Source organism: Balaenoptera ricei, chromosome 3, assembly GCF_028023285.1.
Source record: "Balaenoptera ricei isolate mBalRic1 chromosome 3, mBalRic1.hap2, whole genome shotgun sequence".
NCBI classification, from domain to species: domain Eukaryota; kingdom Metazoa; phylum Chordata; class Mammalia; order Artiodactyla; family Balaenopteridae; genus Balaenoptera; species Balaenoptera ricei.
Window position 1 is genome coordinate 31,561,497 of NC_082641.1, and position 19,806 is coordinate 31,581,302.

A 19,806-nucleotide genomic window follows, 5' to 3' on the forward strand; every position below is an offset into this window, starting at 1 on the left:
TCTAACACCATACAGAAAAATAAACTCAAAATGGATTAAAGACCTAAATGTAAGGCCAGACACTATCAAACTCTTAGAGGAAAACATAGGCAGAACACTCTAGGACATACATCAGAGCAAGATCCTTTTTGACCCACCTCCTAGAGAAATGGAAATAAAAACAAAAATAAACAAATGGGAGCTTATGAAACTTAAAAGCTTTTGCACAGCAAAGGAAACTATGAACAAGGTGAAAAGACAACCCTCAGAATGGGAGAAAATATTTGACCTAGCAATCCCACTACTGGGCATATACCCTGAGAAAACCATAATTCAAAAAGATACATGCCACAATGTTCACTGAAGCACTATTTACAATAGCCAGGACATGGAAGCAACCTAAATGTCCATTGACAGATGAATGGATAAAGAAGATGTGGCACATATATACAATGGAATATTACTCAGCCATAAAAAGGTACAAAATTGAGTTATTTGTAGTGAGGTGGATGGGCCTAGAGTCTGTCATACAGAGTGAAGTAAGTCAGAAAGAGAAAAACAAATACTGTATGCTAATGCACATGTATGGAATCTAAAAAAACGGTACTGATGAACCTACTGGCAGGGCAGGAATACAGATGCAGACGTAGAAGACAGACTTGAGGACACGGTGGGGGAAGGGTAAGCTGGGACAAAGCGAGAGAGTGGCATGGACATATATACACTACCAAATGTAAAATGGATGGCTAGTGGGAAGCTGCTGCATAGCACAGGGAGATCATCTCAATGCTTTGTGACGACCTAGAGGGGTGGGATAGGGAGGGTGGGAGGGAGGCTCAAGAGGGAGGGCATATGGGGATATATGTATACATATAGCTGATTCACTTTGTTATAAAGCAGAAACTAATACAACATTATAAAGCAATTATACTCCAATAAAGATAAAAATAAATAAATAAAATAAAATAATTACAGTGTTTTTGTATTATGCGCCATACTGAGTAGGGCTAATCTTCCTGAATCATTTTAAAGATGTTTTTATTTTCTCACCTATTTATTCTTACAGATGTATTGTAGAATTAAGATTGTTGACACATTTTAAAGAAGGGATTTTTTTTTTTTCCCCATCCTCTTGCTTTTCCCTTGGTTACTTGTAAGTACTTTCTATTCTCCTTAATTCTTTTCCACTGATTTTTTTTTTCCCCATTGTCTTTCTTATTGTGGTTTTTCTTTTTACTTCGTTCCTAAAGAGAGGCTGTCATTTTCCCCTCTCTTTCTTTTTAAGCACCTGTTATATGTAAGCACTGTACTAATTCCTGGGCAGGAGGGGTTACACGGTGAATTAAAATTAACATAAACAAAGTGAGATAAACAAAGCATATTATGAAATAAAACTGAAATAAAATAATATCAGTTTGTAATTAAAATAGTGTGCCTTGGGAAGGACTAAACAGTTTTACTTTTAAGCATAATATGTCAGCTTTTGGTCAGTTTGTTTATTTTTACATTTTTAAAAGATTTTTTTTCCTTTTTTTTAAGGGTCATACAGCAATGCTTCATACTGGCTCATGGCATCCCAAAATAAAGGGAGAATTTGTGACTTGCTCAAATGATGCGTGAGTATTGTTGATAATTCATCTAATACATTCATATATTTCAGTATTTTCTTTAACCTTTATATATTGTAGCAATCTTGCCGGTAAAGTAAGAGATAGAATATTAGGAATCCTGATGTTTATATAGTCTTGTTCTGAACTTTACCTTGAATTTAGCTGACAGAATAAAGTTTGCTTAAATAAATATGGAAGCTATAAAAATGAGAGTTGGAAGAAATTCAAGTAGAGTTTATTAGGGAGCACAGTGGATCAGATTGATGCTGTTAAGTGGACTCAAATGACTTTAAACTTTGTTACTTTTTATAGTAAAGGCTGATTTCCATCTGAATCTAATAGCTTATATAAATTTGTTGTTTAAATGATGGTTTTTTGGAAGTAACAACTGAAAAAATTGATTTAATGGTTATTCAGATTCTTTTTTAAAAAAATAATTAATTAATTTATGTATTTGTCTCTGTTGGGTCTTTGTTGTTGCATGTGGGGTTTCTCTAGTTGGGGCGAGCGGGGGCTACTCTTCGTTGCAGTGCACGGTTTTCTCAGTGCGGTGGCTTCTCTTGTTGCGGAGCACGGGCTCTAGGTGCGTGGGCTTCAGTAGTTGTGGCCTGCGGGCTCAGTAGTTGTGGCTCGTGGGCTCTATAGAGCGCAGGCTCAGTAGTTGTAGCACACGGGCTTTGTTGCTCCGTGGCATGTGGGATCTTCCCGGATCAGGGCTCTAACCTGTGTCCCCTGCATTGGCAGGCGGATTCTTTTTTTTTTTTTTTTTTTTTTTTTAAGAAGTGGATTTATTTAGAGAGAAACACATTCCACAGACAGAGTGTGGGCCATCTCAGAAGGTGAGAAAGGCACCAGGGTATGGGGTTGTCAGTTTTTTTTAATAGGAGTGGGTAATTTCATAGGCTAATGAGTGGGAGGAGCATTATAGCTATTTTAGGAAGGGGTGGGGATTTCCAGGAATTGGGCCACTGCCCACTTTTATTTATTTATTTATTTATTTATTTATGGCTGTGTTGGGTCTTCATTTCTGTGCGAGGGCTTTCTCCAGTTGCGGCAAGCGGGGGCCACTCTTCATCGTGGTGCGCGGGCCTCTCACTGTCGCGGCCTCTCCCGTTGCAGAGCACAAGCTCCAGGCGTGCAGGCTCAGTAGTTGTGGCTCACAGGCCTAGCCGCTCCGCAGCATGTGGGATCTTCCCAGACCAGGGCTCGAACCCATGTCCCCTGCATTGGCAGGCGGATTCTTAACCACTGCGCCACCAGGGAAGCCCGGCAGGCGGATTCTTAACCACTGCCCACCAGGGAAGTCCCTATTCAGATTCTTTTGCATTATATTTGTTGGCTCAGGATTCAAGAGTATTTTTTTTTTTTTTTTCTTTTTTAATTTTTATTTAACCAAAACTTATTAGCACTTATTGTGTGCCTGGTACAGCTCCCAACACTTTTCAAGTGACTGTCCACTAGAACATCAATCAGGTGAGATTTCAACCACACCCTCTTAGCTCCCTTATGAACAGAAACAACAATCATGCTAATGGTACACTCACTTTTTTGACTGGGAATTCTAACATTTCATAAAGAAGTCAACACATTATTTCATTTCACCGTTACAAAAATTACAACAGTCCTGTGAAATATGAAAAGTAAATACCCTTATCCCTTTTTACAGATCAGAAAACTAAGGCTTATAATTTGCCCAAAGTCACACAGTTGACAATTAGAAGAATCAGAGCTCAAACTCAGACATCTCTTCAACAAAATTCAATGCTTTTGAATTTATCCTTACTATATATAAGTAGTGCTCTATTAAATGTGAACCTCCAAAACATAACATAAGGAAGGAAGGAAGGAAGAGGGAAGGAGGGAGGGAAGGAAGGAAGGAAGGAAGAGGGAGGGAGGGAGGGAAGGAGGGAAGGAAGGAAGGAAGGAAAGAAGGAAGAGGGAGGGAGGGAGGGAAAAAGAGTTTGTAAGTCTGTCACCATGAAATTTGGGGGTTATCTTAAGAACCAATTGGAAAAGTTTGCTTTGATTCAGCAAAGACAATGTCAAGGAAGGTGGTCTAGAGGCAGTTAGTTCATTTGAACAACTTTTTTCAGTTAAAAAATTTAATATAAAAGTGTTAACAGCTCATTGTAGAAATTTAGACAGAGAATTCTTAAAAAAAAAAAAAAAAGGAGAAAATCATCCATAAGTCTTACATGTGATGTTTTGATATATTTCTTTCCAACTTTCCTTTGTCTTTTGGACAGAATCCAGAGCATACAATTTGATATCTTTTTTAGGGTCTGTAGCCTAAGCATTTCTGCCCACGACTCCTCTAGGCAGCAGGTGGCGCTCTGCAGATACCAGCTGGCCTCTCTGGGCACCATGTCCAGAGGAGGGCTCTGAGGAGCCCTGGTGGTCACTAGAGGACAACGCCCCTGCTTTCACAGATCCCTCCTAGGATTAGCTCCAGCACAACACGTCCCGTCTAAATGAAGCGAAGCATCCCCACTCCTCAAAAACTAGCACTTTTAATAATCAAAAGCATATCTTCAGCACCTACTTTTGCACGGTCCTGTACTAGGTACAGAAGAGGTCAAGAAAAGCATAAGCCATGGACACTCAGTGACATTTTCTCTTATTCCATCCTGGAAATTAAAAAGGCTCATGCACCCTGGGTCACAGGACTACGAGTTTCTTAAGGGTTGGTTGGGTCTATGTCTTGTTCATTTTATGCCTATTTTGCTTATTGAACAAATATATAATTAAAACTAAAAATCTAGAACTGTGCATCCCATTTGTCTGGCCTGTACTGTCTTACTTGCAGGTAAGGAAATGGGTTCACAATGCTCAAAATAACCCACTCCTCCGCTGCCACGCTCCTAGCCAAATCCTCCTCTCAAGTCCACTTACCCCAGATCAGTCTGGACACCATCTTATTAGGCTTTTCCCAAGAGATCTCCTGTGACCCAAACACATCCTATTTCTCTAACCATTTCAAGCCCAGAAGAATCCCTGGGGGTACTGAGGAAATGATTCTCCCTGAGCACAATTTCCCTTTTTAACAATTTTAAGGTGACTTGTGTACATGAGCGCATAATGAAAAGATGCTCCCTCCTATGGGAGCTGGAACCCAGCTAAACCTGGATTTAAAACTCTCATTTTCTTTATTTAAACAACTGTTAGTGTCACAGAGGACCCAGGCATGCTGGAAAAGACACGTGGCTTAAAAACGTTGGCTTGACTCTCAATTTTTTGATGATCCAAAAGCTAATGTGCCTGATGTGACGGTGCCTCATACCGTAAAGCAGGATTCAAGAGTATTACAGGGAATATCTGAGCAGCTTTTTCCTGAATTGTTATATTGTATGATTCATTTTTAGTATTTACAGTAGTTCACAAGAATGAGTTATTTGTAATATTACAGAAAAAACTACAATGAAAAATCTTATAAATGAAAATATAAAGATGGTATTATTTAGGTGAAACACATATTTTATTTTATTTAATTATTTATTTTTAATAAATCTTTATTGGAGTATAATTGTTTCACAATACCATGTTAGTTTCTGTTGCACAACAAAGCAAATCAGCCATATGCATACCCGTGTCCCCATATCCCTTCCCCCTTGATCGTCCCTCCCATCTTCCCTATCCTACCCCTCTAGGTCATTGCAGAGCACCGAGCTGATCTCCCTGTGCTATGCTGCTGCTTCTCAACAGCCAGCTATTTCACATTAGGTAGTGTATATATGTCAATGCTACTCTCACTTCGCCCCAGCTTTGCCCCCCCCATCCCATGTCATCAAGTCCATTCTCTATGTCTACCTCTTTATTCCTGCCCTGCAACTAGGTTCATCAGTACCTTTTTTTTTTTTTTCAGGTTCCATATATATGCATTAGCATACAGTATTTGTTTTTCTCTTTCTGACTTACTTAACTCTTTATGGCAGACTCTAAGTCCATCCACCTCACTACAAATAACTCAATTTCATTTCCTTTTATGGCTGAGTAATATTCCATTGTATATATGTGCCACATCTTCTTCATCCATTCATCTGTCGATGAACACTTAGGTTGCTTCCATGTCCTGGCTACTGTAAAGAGAGCTGCAGTGAACATTGTGGTACATGACTCTTTGAATTATGGTTTTCTCAGGGTATATGCCCAGTAGTGGGATTGTTGGGTCATATGGTAGTTGTATTTTTAGTTTTTTAAGGAGCCTCCATACTGTTCTCCATAGTGGCTGTATCAACTTACATTCCCACCAACAGTGCAAGAGGGTTCCCTTTTCTCCACACCCTCTCCAGCATTTATTGTTTGTAGATTTTTTTGATGGTGGCCATTCTGACTGGTGTGAGGTGATACCTCATCGTAGTTTTGACTTGCATTTCTCTAATGATTAGTGATGTTGAGCATCCTTTCATGTGTTTGTTGGCAACCTGTATGTCTTCTATGTAGAAATGTCCATTTAGATCTTCTGCCCATTTTTGGATTGGGTTGTTTGTTTTTTTGATATTGAGCTGCATGAGTTGCTTGTACATTTTGGAGATTAATCCTTTGTCAGTTGCTTCGTTTGCAAATATTTTCTCCCATTCTGAGAGTTGTCTTTTCGTCTTGTTTATGGTTTCCTTTGCTGTGCAAAAGCTTTTAAGTTTCATTAGGTCACACTTCTTTTTGTTTTTATTTCCCTTTCTCTAGGAGGTGGGTCAAAAAGGATCTTGCTGTGATGTATGTCCTAGAGTGTTCTGCCTATGTTTTCCTCTAAGAGTTTTATCGTGTCTGGCCTTACATTTAGGTCTTTAATCCATTTTGAGTTTATTTTTGTGTATGGTGTTAGGGAGTGTTCTAATTTCATTCTTTTACAAGTAGCTGTCCAGTTTTCCCAGCACCACTCATTGAAGAGGCTGTCTTTTCTCCATTGTATATTCTTGCCTCCTTTATCAAAGATAAGGTGATCATAAGTATGTGGGTTTATCTCTGGGCTTCCTATCCTCTTCCATTGATCTATATTTCCGTTTTTGTGCCAATACCATACTGTCCTGATTACTGTAGCTTTGTAGTATACTCTGAAGTCCAGGAGCCTGATTCCTCCAGCTCTGTCTTTCTTTCTCAAGACTGCTTTGGCTATTCGGGATCTTTTGTGTTTCCATACAAATTGTGATTTTTTTCTTCTGGTTCTGTGAAAAATGCCATTGTTAGTTTGATAGGGATTGCATTGAATCTGTAGATTGCTTTGGGTAGTAGAGTCATTTTCACAATTTTAATTCTTCCAATCCAAGAACATGGTATATCTCTCCATCTTTTGTATCATCTTTCATTTCTTTCATCAGTGTCTTATAGTTTTCTGCAGACAGGTCTTTTGTCTCCTTAGGTAGGTTTATTCCTAGGTATTTTATTCTTTTTGTTGCAATGGTAAATTGGAGTGTTTCCTTAATTTCTCTTTCAGATTTTTCGTCATTAGTGTATAGGAATGCAAGAAATTTCTGTGCATTACTTATGTATCCTGCTACTTTACCAAATTCATTGATTAGCTCTAGGAGTTTTCTGGTAGCATCTTTAGGATTCTCTATGTATAGTATCATGTCATCTGCAAACAGTGACAGTTTTACTTCTTCTTTTCCGATTTGGATTCCTTTTATTTCTTTTTCTTCTCTGATTGCTGTGGCTAACACTTCCAAAACTATGTTGAATAATAGTGGTGAGAGTGGGCAACCTTGTCTTGTTCCTGATCCTAGTGGAATAGGTTTCTGTTTTTCACCATTGAGAACAATGTTGGCTGTGGGTTTGTCATATATGGCCTTTATTATGTTGAGGTGAGTTCCCTCTATGCCTACTTTCTGGAGAGTTTTTATCATAAATTGGTGTTGAATTTTGTCAAAAGCTTTTTCTGCATCTGTTGAGATGATCATATGGTTTTTCTCCTTCAGTTTGTTAATATGGTGTATCACATTGATTGATTTGCATATATTGAAGAATCCTTGCATTCCTGGGATAAACCCCTCTTGATCATGTTGTATGATCCTTTTAATGTGCTGTTGGATTCTGTTTGCTAGTATTTTGTTGGGGATTTTTGCATCTGTGTTCATCAGTGATATTGGCCTTGAGTTTTCTTTTTTTGTGACATCTTTGTCTGGTTTGGGTATCAGGGTGGTGGTGGCCTCGTTGAATGAGTTTGGGAGTGTTCCTCCCTCTGCTGTATTTTGGAAGAGTTTTAGAAGGATAGGTGTTAGCTCTTCTGTAAATGTTTGATAGAAGTCGCCTGTGTAGCCATGTGGTCCTGGGCTTTTGTTTGTTGGAAGATTTTTTTTTTTTTAATTATTTATTTATTTATTTTTGACTGTATGGGGCTTCGTTTCTGTGAGGGCTTTCTCTAGTTGCGGCGAGCGGGGGCCACTCTTCTTCGCGGTGCGCGGGCCTCTCACTATTGCGGCCTCTTTTGTTGCGGAGCACAGGCTCCAGACGCGCAGGCTCAGTAGTTGTGGCTCATGGGCCTAGTTGCTCCGCGGCATGTGGGATCTTCCCAGATCAGGACTCAAACCTGTGTCCCCTGCATTAGCAGGCAGATTCTCAACCACTGTGTCACCAGGGAAGCCCTGTTGGAAGATTTTTAATCACACTTTCAATTTCAGTGCTTGTGATTGGTCTGTTTATATTTTCTGTTTCTTCCTGTTTCAGTCTCAGAAGGTTGTGCTTTTCTAAGAATTTGTCCATTTCTTCCAGGTTGTCCATTTTATTGGAATATAGTTGCTTGTAGTAATCTCTCATGATCCTTTGTATTTCTGCAGTGTCAGTTGTTACTTCTCCTTTTTTTATTTCTAATTCTGTTGATTTGAGTCTTCTCCCTTTTGTTCTTGATGAGTCTGGCTAATGGTTTATCAATTTTGTTTATCTTCTCAAAGAACCAGCTTTTAGTTTTATTGATCTTTGCTATCGTTTCCTTCAGTTCTTTTTCATTTATTCCTGATCTGACCTTTATGATTTCTTTCCTTCTGCTGACTTTGGGTTTTTTTTTTGTTTGTTTGTTTGTTTTTTGTTCTTCTTTCTCTAATTGCTTTAGCTGTAAGGTTAGGTTGTTTATTTGAGATGTTTCTTGTTTCTTGAGATAGGATTGTATTGCTATAAACTTCCCTCTTAGAACTGCATCCTATAGGTGTTGCGTCGTCGTGTTTTCGTTGTCATTTGTTTCTAGGTATTTTTTGATTTCCTCTTTGATTTCTTCTGTGATCTCTTGGTTATTTAGTAGCGTATTGTTTTACCTCCATGTGTTTGTATTTTTTACGGTTTTTTTCCTGTAATTGATATCTAGTCTCATAGCATTGTGGTCGGAAAAGATACTTGATACCATTTCAGTTTCTTTATATGTACCAAGGGTTGATTTGTGACCCAAAATATGATGTATCCTGGGGAACATTGGTACAATTTGTGTCAGAGAATGCTTTGCCTATCTTCTGTTCTAGGAGTTTTATCATGTCTTGCTTATATTTAAGTCTTTAAGCCATTTTGAGTTTATTTTTGTGTTTGGTGTAAAGGAATGTTCTAACTTCATTGATTTACATGCGGCTGTCCAGCTTTCTCAATACCACTTGCAGAAGAGACTGTGTTTTCTTCATTGTATATTCTTGCCTCCTTTGTCGAAGATTAGTTGACCGTAGGTGTGTAGATTTATTTCTGGGCTCTCTAATCTGTTCCATTGATCTATATATCTGTTTTTGTGCCAATTCCATGATGTAGCTTTATAGTATTGTCCGAAGTCTGGGAGGGTTATGCCTCCAGGTTTGTTCTTTTTCCTCAGTATTGCTTTGTATGCTTGCTGTTTTAAGCCATTAAATTTTGAAAATGTTTTGTTATGCACCAGTTGTTAACTGATACAGATGATATTATTGCTTCATGTTATGTGGAATCATGGTATATAGAAGAATGTCTTTGTTCTTAGAAGATACCAGCTAGTGAATTTAGATGTGAAGTATCATGAGATGTGCAACTTACTTTTAAATGGTATACCAAAAATAAAAAGTGCATTTGTGTATATTTTTGTGCATGTGTGTATGAATATATGTATGGAAAGAGAGAGACTGAGAATATAGATGTGACAAAATGAATGTTAGGGTATGTGGTGTTTATTGGAAAAGGTATATGGGTGTTTATTGTTCTATTCTTTTAACTTTTTTGTAGCTTTGAACCTTTTCCAAATACAAAGTTGGGAGGATCTTCTTAATACTGGCTTATGTGGAAGTCATCCATTGCACCCCCAATCTAAAAGTTGAATATAAGATGGATAAAAAGGGTAGTGGGGATTATAGTTCATTGTGCTCCACTTAAGTTTTTTTTGGACATTTTTTCCAGTGTGTTTTAATTTTCTGCATATCAGTGCTGATTAAACTGTGAGAACCTAGTGATCAGGGATTGTAGCAGGATTTCCTAAGCTTGTTCCCAGTAATGCTAGTACCTGTAGGGTGTCCATAGAGAAAGGGTTCCTTTGTCTTTCCCTTAGAGAGTTATAGTGCCAAGGACGAAGTACAGTAGAGATCCTGAGAAATATATTAACGAAAGAAAACAGCAATTTCTGGGCTTCCCTGGTGGCGCAGTGGTTAAGAATCTGCCTGCCAATGCAAGAGACACAGGTTTGAGCCCTGGCCCGGGAAGATCCCACATGCTGTGGAGCAACTAAGCCTGTGTGCCACAACTACTGAGCCTGAGCTCTAGAGCCCGCAAGCCACAACTACGAAAGCCCACGTGCCTAGAACCTGTGCTCTGCAACAAGGGAAGCCACCGCAATGAGTAGCCTGCACACCACAAGGAAGAGTAGCCCCCACTCGCCCCAACTAGAGAAAACGCATGTGCAACAACGAAGACCCCACACAGCCACAAATAAATAAAATAAATAAATTTATTAAAAAAAAAAAACTCAAAAAGATGTGATATAGGCCTACACGTGTGAAGACTTTCTGAGGAATGTTATACCATGGTGTAATAATGTATAAATTATGAAAACGTTAAATTATATTCAAAACATCAGAAATAAAAGGAAGCTAATATATTTTTTAAGTTTCCCCCAAAAATATTTAAAGAGAAAAAAAAAACCTTTGGGCTATAGAAAAGTTTAATTTTCTGAGATCCATTTATGTAAATCATCATTCCTTGGAGAATTTTATAATTATATTTACATATGTTATTGATTATTAAAGTCAGGTCAAATGTGCCTAGCAGCCTTCCAGCAAAAGCCTGTAAGACTCAGTGGTAAATTAGCAGCTCAAGGTCATGATGAGTGGTGGAGTACCCAAGTTCCTCTTGGTCTGGAAAGTGCATGCTCTTTCTATTATGCCATGCCAAAATTCGCCAAGAATTTTAATTGGTATAGTGCATCTTTATAAGCTGCAACGAAATAAAAAAAGATTTATAATTTACTGAATCCCACCATGAAAAGCATTTACTGGTGGCAACCTTCATTTCCCAAAGTATATTCCTGGGAACACTAGGCACAGAGTGTAACTGATGTTGTTGGCTGTAGGAGAGAGAGGGAGTTGTATCACTATGGCTGGAAAATGCTGTTTTCGGTTTTTTATATATATACATTTATTTATTTATTTATTTATTTATTTATTTATTTATTTTTGGCTGTGTTGGGTCTTTGTTGCTGCGCGTGGGCTTTCTCTAATTGTGGTGAGCAGGGGCTACTCTTTGTTGCAGTGTGCGGGCTTCTCATTGTCGTGGCTTCTCTTGTTGTGGAGCACGGGCTCTAGGCACACAGGCTTCAGTAGTTGTGGTGCATGGGCTTAGTTGTTCTGCAGCATGTGGGATCTTCCTGGACCAGGGCTCGAATCTGTGTCCCCTTCATTGGCAGGCAGATTCTTTTTTTTTTTTTTTTTTTTTAATGAAAGGTTTCTCTTTTAAATTTATTTATTTATTTATTTATTTATGGCTGTGTTGGGTCTTCGTTTCTGTGCGAGGGCTTTCTCTAGCTGTGGCAGGCGGGGGCCACTCTTCATCGCGGTGCGCGGGCCTCTCACTATCACAGCCTCTCTTGTTGCGGAGCACAGGCTCCAGACGCGCAGGCTCAGTAATTGTGGCTCACGGGCCCAGTTTGCTCTGCGGCATGTGGGATCTTCCCAGACCAGGGCTCGAACCCGTGTCCCCTGCATTGGCAGGCAGATTCTCAACCGCTGCGCCACCAGGGAAGCCCGCAGGCAGATTCTTAACCACTGCACCACCAGGGAAGTCCCAAGTTTTATTTTTTAAACAACATTAATTTTTGCCATCTCTGGCAGCTAGGAGACTTTTTCTTGCTTACTTTCTGATTCTGGGCAGAGTTTTATACTGTCCATGCTGCCACTTAAGTAATGGTTCTTTTTTGGGTGATCCCGTTATAGAAACAGAAAGTGTCCTGTTTTCAGATTTTAACTAAAGTTATTGTGGTGATCATTTTGCAGTACATACAGATATTGAATCATTGTGTTGTACACTTGAAACTAATATAATGCTATATGTCAGTTATACCTCAATTAAAAAAGAAAATATACTGTTTAGATCTTGTTTTTACACTATCTGACATTGCTTTTATCTAACTTATTTCTTTGATCCTTTTATCTAACTCTAATTATTCTAATTATACCAGCATTTGTAAAATTAACAGCTTTTATTTTATTTTCACTGTGTGGGTAATTAAAAATATGTCTATATATTTTAAAGCATTTGTTATAGAAATTTTACATGAAACAATAACTTCTTTGAACGATTAATGGGATTTAGGGTTTAGCTGTCAGTAGAACCTAAATGCTGAAAATGTTCCTATTCAAACTTTCTGATTATGGTGAAATATGCTTATAATAAAAGACATAATTTACTCAGATAAAGCTCTTTTTCTTCATGAGTTCTGAGAGTAATGAGAATCTATTCTGAAATTACTGCTGTAATTGAGATGTGCACATTTTGGTGTTAGTTTGATTTAGCTTCTATTGACAAGCTTTTTCTGTAGGCTTGAATGGAAAAAATGTAAATCTTTTAATTTTATCATAAATTCATTTGGTTCATATAAATTCATTCCTCTCAAAATAGTTTCCTTTTACTCCGCTCTATTTTATTTCTCTATATATTGAGAAAACACACAGTAGGTAAAAAGTCTGTAAGATTTTAAAATAATAATAATAGCTCACTGCAGAGCTACCAGGACAAATTCTTTAAAAGGTTAGGTTTAGAACTTACAATTAGGGTTTATGATTGTGGTTGGGCTGTAAATATCACCATTCACCATTTTATGTGGATTAATTTGTTACACAGACTGTGGTTGGATTTTTGTTTTTTGTTTGTAATCAATTGTATTTTAAAGGGAAAATGTCAGTGTTCTCAGTTCCTATCATGAAACATAATACAATGAAACACAAAATCCTGGAAACGTATCTTAATTGGACAATGAAATTAACAGTTGTTGAGAACCATACAGTATTTGGAGCTCTAGAACTAGTTTTCTGTTAGGAATTGGTAAGATCATAAAATAGGGCATTAGTTAATCAGTTATTTTGAAGTGACTTGAAAACAACTCACCAAAAACAGTCTAGATATTTATTAAGTATATTTTGATCTTGTGGTGATTGAACGTAATTGGATGCTGGTCTGAAGGAGTCAGCACTAGACGCAGAGGAGAAGTTTCACACATGATTTTACAGATGAATTATATATTACTCTGTTAACTGGTGACATGGTTTGGCTCACTAAAAAACCCGATAATGTAATTTTTCAAAAAACTATAGCACAATATTTTAGTGTTATTAATAAACAGATGCAGAACTAAATAACCTTTTATATTCTTTTTTTAAAGCTCAGATATAATGTCATTTATATTTTGTAACTCAAAATAAGCTAATAAAATATTACTGGGGGAGTTAAACTTACTCAACAGTCAAGAGTTATTTATAATTAAGCATTTTAATTTTATGTACATTTTAATTTTTAAGCTCCTGTTAATGCTTGAAAAGCCTTTGTTTGATTTATAGTTTTCCTAGCACTTTCAAGTTACTTATATAATATTTTTTGTCATATGTTTACAGTATAAAACTTCACCTTATGTCTCTAGGAATTATACAAAAATTTAATGTCACATTATCCTTGATTTAAGTTTTATGTAATCTTTGTACAAAATATTGCTCATGTGCACTGTATTGCCATACGTAAGAAGGGTAAGATGTTCATACCTTTAAAAATGTTGGCAGAAAGTTTGATAAAGTCCACGTTTATGTTTTACTTTATTTGCACACTTTTCACAGTTGTTAATCAGTAGCTTGTTGCTAAGGGAACATCAGTGCTGAACAATAATTTCTATGTGGGGATTATAAATGGTGAGGGATGCTTTTTAGTATTTTCTTTACCTTGAAATCCATAGGAAAAACATTGTTAATTTCATCAGTACATCTCTAAGTGTTACATCAGTTCAATTTTTTAAATATTTGTTTATTTATTCACTTATATGTTTATTTTTAAAGGGAATATGGATGTTTCCAAATGTTGAAGAGTATACTTGTTTACTGGCATCCCTAGGTTAACTGAGGATTTGATAGAAGGTGGTTTGAATTTCTTCTGGGGATTTCTAGGCCAGGCAAGGTAGTGTCAGTACAACTGGTCCACTCCATGCGTGACTGAATGGATCTGTATGTATGACTAATGTACCAGTATTCTTACGGTATGTGGTGGCCCTCTTGGCCATTTATGGAGTAGTTGTTTATGAAGAATATTGTTCCTGTGAAAACTGATGAATTGAATTTAGTTGCAGGAATGGGAATAAAAGATGTTTCCGTAGCTTGCATTTTTGCTCTTCTTGAAACTCATAATTCAAATTAAAATGTTTCTTTGTTTGACTCTCTGACTTTTTCTGAAAGCCTTGGCTACAAGCGATTTTTCCTTTTTATATTATCCTTTCCATTTCTTTCCTAAGCTTCTGTGACTACATGGCAAATGTAGATGTATACTGTTTCTGAATCCCTTGTTTTCTCTTGTGTTATATAAGCCTGTTGAATCCATTCCCAACTTTGAAAAAATTGTCACCTCATCTTTTTAGTTTCATATTGACAGAGTTGATGAAGTTAGGATGGCATGTTATCAGGCACTTTGCTACGAGGTGTGAATAATGAGTTGCCTTTTTCTGTTGCTTCTTTTTAAGTCTTCTAAGTTTATATGACTTGTAAAACTATTTCTGTCTTATAAACTATCCTTTCTTGTGATGGTACTTCTAAAATTTGTCTTGATGAAAATGTTAAATTTGTTACTGCTTTTTAAAAAAGGCTCCAAGTGAAAATAGTTTATTCTTCTCTTGGTAACACTTTTCTGTTATTATAATAGTAATAAAATCAAGTAGAGTATAAAGTAGAAATATCTCATAAATTGTTAATTACAAGCTTCCCTTTGATACATGTTTCCTTAATGGGCTGTGTTCTATTAATTTGAATAAAACAAATGATATTGTTGGAAACTTGTACTAACTTATCTATAAATAGAGCTAGCACAGACTTGTTTAACAACACTTCACGCGGTCATTACATTCTTGCAATAACAGTCTGTGTTTTCATGGAGGAAATAAGGCTCACTGATGACATTTTTTCCAACAAAAATTTGATTACATAGCTTTATCTCTGCACAGAATAACTGAAGAGGTAAAGCAGCTTCTGGTTTATATCACATAACTATGTTGTAGTTAGCATTCTTTATCTTTCCAAGGTGGTTTTACTTATATGCCCCAAATAGGCTGAAGATTATGATTCTTGTTCATAACGCATTACATAATTTATTTTTTCACAGAAAAATATATCCTTTGCAAACACAACTTTCAGCATTCTTAATTCCATTCTGCTCATGTAAAATCATTTTGTCTATCAACCAGCAAATATTTATTGACAACCCACTGTGTGCTCAGGCTCACCTAGACTTTGTGGGTAAATAAAGCAGTTCCTGCTCTTGTAGAATTTAAAATACAGTGAGGAGATAGACATTTGAAAATACTTATGAATAGTTAAGTAAGTAATTATGCATGTAAAATGCTGTGAAGGAACAATATATGAGGAAGACCTAAAGCATGCTGGAGAAAAAGCTTTTATGAGGTTGTGATGTTTAAACTGAGATGTGAAAGATGAATGGTCATTGAAAAGAGGGGGATGCCATCCCAGACAGAGGAAACATCATATTAAAATGCCTGTTATAGGAACTGAGAGAAATCCAACGTCACTAAAGCACAGCGAGCAAGATGGAGAGCAGCATGAGATGAATTTGCTTAAGTAGGTGGGGACCGAATCATGCAGGGCCTTACAGATCATGTTGAACACATTTGGATTTTATTCCAAGGACAACTACAAGAGGTTAAAGGATTTTAAGCAGGGGAGTGACACAGTCAGATTTACATTAAAATGAATTACCCTAACATCTCTATGGAATAAATTGGATGGGTGAAGTTCAGGGCAGTTGTAACCATATTCTAAGAATTTTATAATGAGTGGCTTTCATTCTGTTAGGTCAGTGATTCTTTTTTATGCTTTTAGGGTTTTCATACATGAAACATACTCCCATCAGTAACACTGCTCATCATTTGTAGTGAATCTAATCTCCATCCATATGCTACCCACGCCTCAGGTGAGAATCACTGAGCTAGTCCAGCTCTTACCTGATAGGAAAACTGACGTTGAGAGAAGTGACTTAGACAAGGTCACATAGATAGTTAGCCAATGGTAGAGCAAGCATTTCAACCCACAGTTGAGAAAAATCTTCCAGAGCCCTTTTCACATAATTTCTCTTAGATTTAGGAGACTAGCATCATCAATTAGAATGTATTTACTATGCACTGTGGATTGGCTATTGGACAACAAAATATATGTAGCAAATTCTCTAATATGAAGATACAGTATAGGAGATATAATGATGAATGAAACAGTGGTTTGCAACAGCAGTTTCATAGTGTGATCCAGGGACCTTTGGAGGTCTCTGAGATCTTTTTGCTGCTCTACAAGGTCAGAACTATTTTCATAAAAATGGTAAGGCATAATTTGGCTTTATTCACTGGGTTGACATTTGCACTGATGACACCAAAGCAGTGGTGGGTAAAACCCCTGGTATCTTGGCCTTAATCAAGGCAGTGGTACCAAACTGCATGAGTATTCATTGTATTTACTGCCACACATTTATAATTTTTTAAAAAATGCCAGTTTTCCATAAGGATGTCCTTGATGAAGCAGTAAAAATCATTAGTTTTATGAAATCTTAACACTTGAGTACATGTCTTTACTGTTCTCTATGCCAAAATGGGAATGGCATATAAAGCACTTCTGCTGCATACCAAAACGTGATTGTTTGAAGGAAAAGCACTTGCATGATTGAGTTGTGAGCCAGCTTTCTTTTTCATGGAACATCATTTTTACTTGTAAGAACTGTCAACAGACAAATTATGGTTATTCAGACTGGATATTTGGCAGACATTTTATTTAAAAAAATGAACGAAGTCACTATTATTTTAATGAAAACAACTGACAGATTTGTGTCCAATGTTGAAATTTGAGTTTTCAGGTAAAATATAGAACTTTGGAAATTTAAAAATATTTCTTTGAGCTTGACAGCTTCTTAGTACTTAAATGGTTTTTGTTTTGTTTTGTTTTGTTTTTGATGAAATCAGTTATATTAATGAGTATGGTTTTTGGGGTTTCTTTTTACAATTGTTTAATGAAATATATCAACATTTTGAAGATTTGCATAGCCCAGCGACCAATATTTTTTAAGTGACCAGTGCATGATGTTACAGAAAGGATCTCTGCAAAGTTTAAGATAGACCTATAGATTTTAATGTAAGAGTGTGTAAAGTGTATTGACTTAGTTTCAGATTCCACCTTGCAGCTAACTTTTAAGAAACTACCACTGGTTGAATTTTGGTGCAGTATTGAAGAATATCCACAACTATCTGAAAAGGCTATTAAAATACTCCTTTTTCCCACTGCATACCTGTGTGATGGATTTCCCTTCATGTAGTTTAACAAGAACAGCATATTGTAACAGATTGAATACAGAAGTACTCAGTACTCTCCTTTACTAAAGTCACACTTCAAAGTGATTTGCAAAAATGTAGAATAGTGCTACATTTCTTACTATTTTTGTTTGTTTCCTTTGGAAAATAAGTTATATTTTCATGTGACATTTTTGTTTATATATATATTTTCATAAAAACATGCTAACATATGAGTTTGTTAATATTCTCTCTTTTTTTTTTTTGGCTGCACGGCTTGCGGGATCTCAGTTCAGTGACCAGGGATTGAACCCGGGCCAAGGCAGTGAAAGCCCGGAATCCTAACCACTAGGCCACCAGGGAACTCCCTGAGTTTGTTGATAGTCTTAATTGAGTCAATAGATAATTTAAAACTTTGTGCTGTTGTGGTAAACATCTATAGGTAGGACACATATAAAGAAAAGCTCCTTGGGGTGTGTGGACATTTTAATGTCTGTTAATGCAATTTTATTAAATTGCCATCCATACCAGCTTTTAAAGGATTTCTTTGTCATAACACTTAGTTTAATTCTACTTGTGGAATGCAGTTAAAAGTTCTGTATTTACTATATTTTTAAAAAATATGTAACTCAGCATTTTTGGCAGCTCATATTGAGCTTCTCCAATTAGTACAGTCTATCTTAGTATATTAACATTGGCAGAGAAAGCTATGTGTATCTTCAAAGCTCAGTGTTTTTTCATGTCACCCAGAGAATTTACAAAATATATATTTGTGCAATTTCGTAGGCTTGTTGCAAGTTTTAAATGTGGTGATATATGGAAAGCATAGTTCTTGGCACATAGTTGGTGCTCAATACAAGTTTACTTCCATTCTGGGTTTTTTATTTTCTTCAACCAAATGTGTTTAAAATATACAAGGCCAAGTTTGTCATTACTGTAATGCAAAGCTTGGACCATAAATTAATTCAACATCTGTCATCTACTACCTGTGAGAGCTTGGGCAACATACTTGCCCTTCCAGGACCAATGTCTTTACCTGTAAAATAAAAGTCTTAGGCTGCATTAATTTAATTCTGCCCTTTCAATAAGCACCCGTTATCTATGTGAAGAACAATTCTAAAGCTAAACTACAGAGAAGTAAGCCAATACTAAATAGGCTTTGAGTAGGAAAGAGGAGTGAAAGCAGTGGGTAGTGTAAAAATAGTTACCAACATGACTGTCCACTGTGGGAATGCACGAAGAAGAGGCAAAAAGGGAGTCATACAGAAATGAAACAGAAGATATCTTTTGCATTGGAGGATCTTTTCTCCACAGGCCAGAGCTAAGAAATTTTCTTCAGTTAAGCTCAGCAAATATTTATTTTATATCTATTGTTGTGGGTCAGGAGCTGCATTAGGCACTATGCTTTGAGCTGAATGCACAGAGATGAATACAACATGGTCCTTACTCTCCAGGGTGCTTCCCAGGCTCCCAGGATCGTTGGGCACCCATAACACTATGATTTGCAGCAAGGACATGGGAGTGGCTCATTCTGGATTGTTTCTTCAGAGGTACATGAAGCCCTGTTTGCTAGGAGACATGGATCCTATAATGGAAGAACATAGTTTTCCTCCAGTTACTTTTCAGCTTGGGCCTTAGTTCAGACTCACCTGGGAAAGAGAAAGTTTTTTCCAGAGAGGATGGTTCTTGAGTCTTCAATAAGTTGTAGTATCAATCACTGGATCATTTCCTATTTCAAAATAACCCCAACCTCTGCTTTTATGAAAACTACTGCAAACCAACAGAGTAGACCCCAAGAGTTGGTGTTTCTTTATATGTGTTAAGGGCCAGGAGCTTTATATACTCTGTCTCACTTAATCCTCACAGCACTGGCTCAAAGAAGGAAGTTACTCACTAGGTCACACATCTATTTAGAGGTGGAGTAGGGATTGGACCTCATGCCTGGGTCCATTATACCACATTCCCTCGCTAGCTTTAGTTATCTTAAGCCCACAATCATCTGTATCCTGTTTACTATATCTTCCTTCAGAGTAGATGGTTGCATGGTAAAGCTGATCCTGGGGTAGTGCAGTGTGTTCCAGACTCCATTGTGAGACCCCTTTTGGGTCATGACCAGCACTTTTTACAAAATAAAATCAAGTAGAAATTGTTATACTGTGTCATGGTTAGTACTGTTTTGTTTCAGTTGTAGGTGTTGGAGGGTGAGTGGGTGTGTGAATGTGTGGGTCTTAGCATAAGGTATTTCCTGCTATGGGAAAGTCACTCCCCGTT

General features: G+C 37.0%; 1 protein-coding gene across 3 annotated transcripts in view; it reads left to right on the top strand.

Moving 5' to 3' along the window:
* The window catches only part of WDR70 (WD repeat domain 70), a 327,284-nt gene that overhangs the window by 131,062 nt on the left and 176,416 nt on the right, over positions 1-19,806 (top strand). For all 3 annotated transcript variants that reach the window (XM_059916261.1, XM_059916260.1, XM_059916262.1), the window contains exon 9: positions 1,519-1,595. In XM_059916261.1, the coding sequence (XP_059772244.1) occupies positions 1,519-1,595 (77 nt within the window). The remainder of the gene's footprint in view (positions 1-1,518; positions 1,596-19,806) is intronic.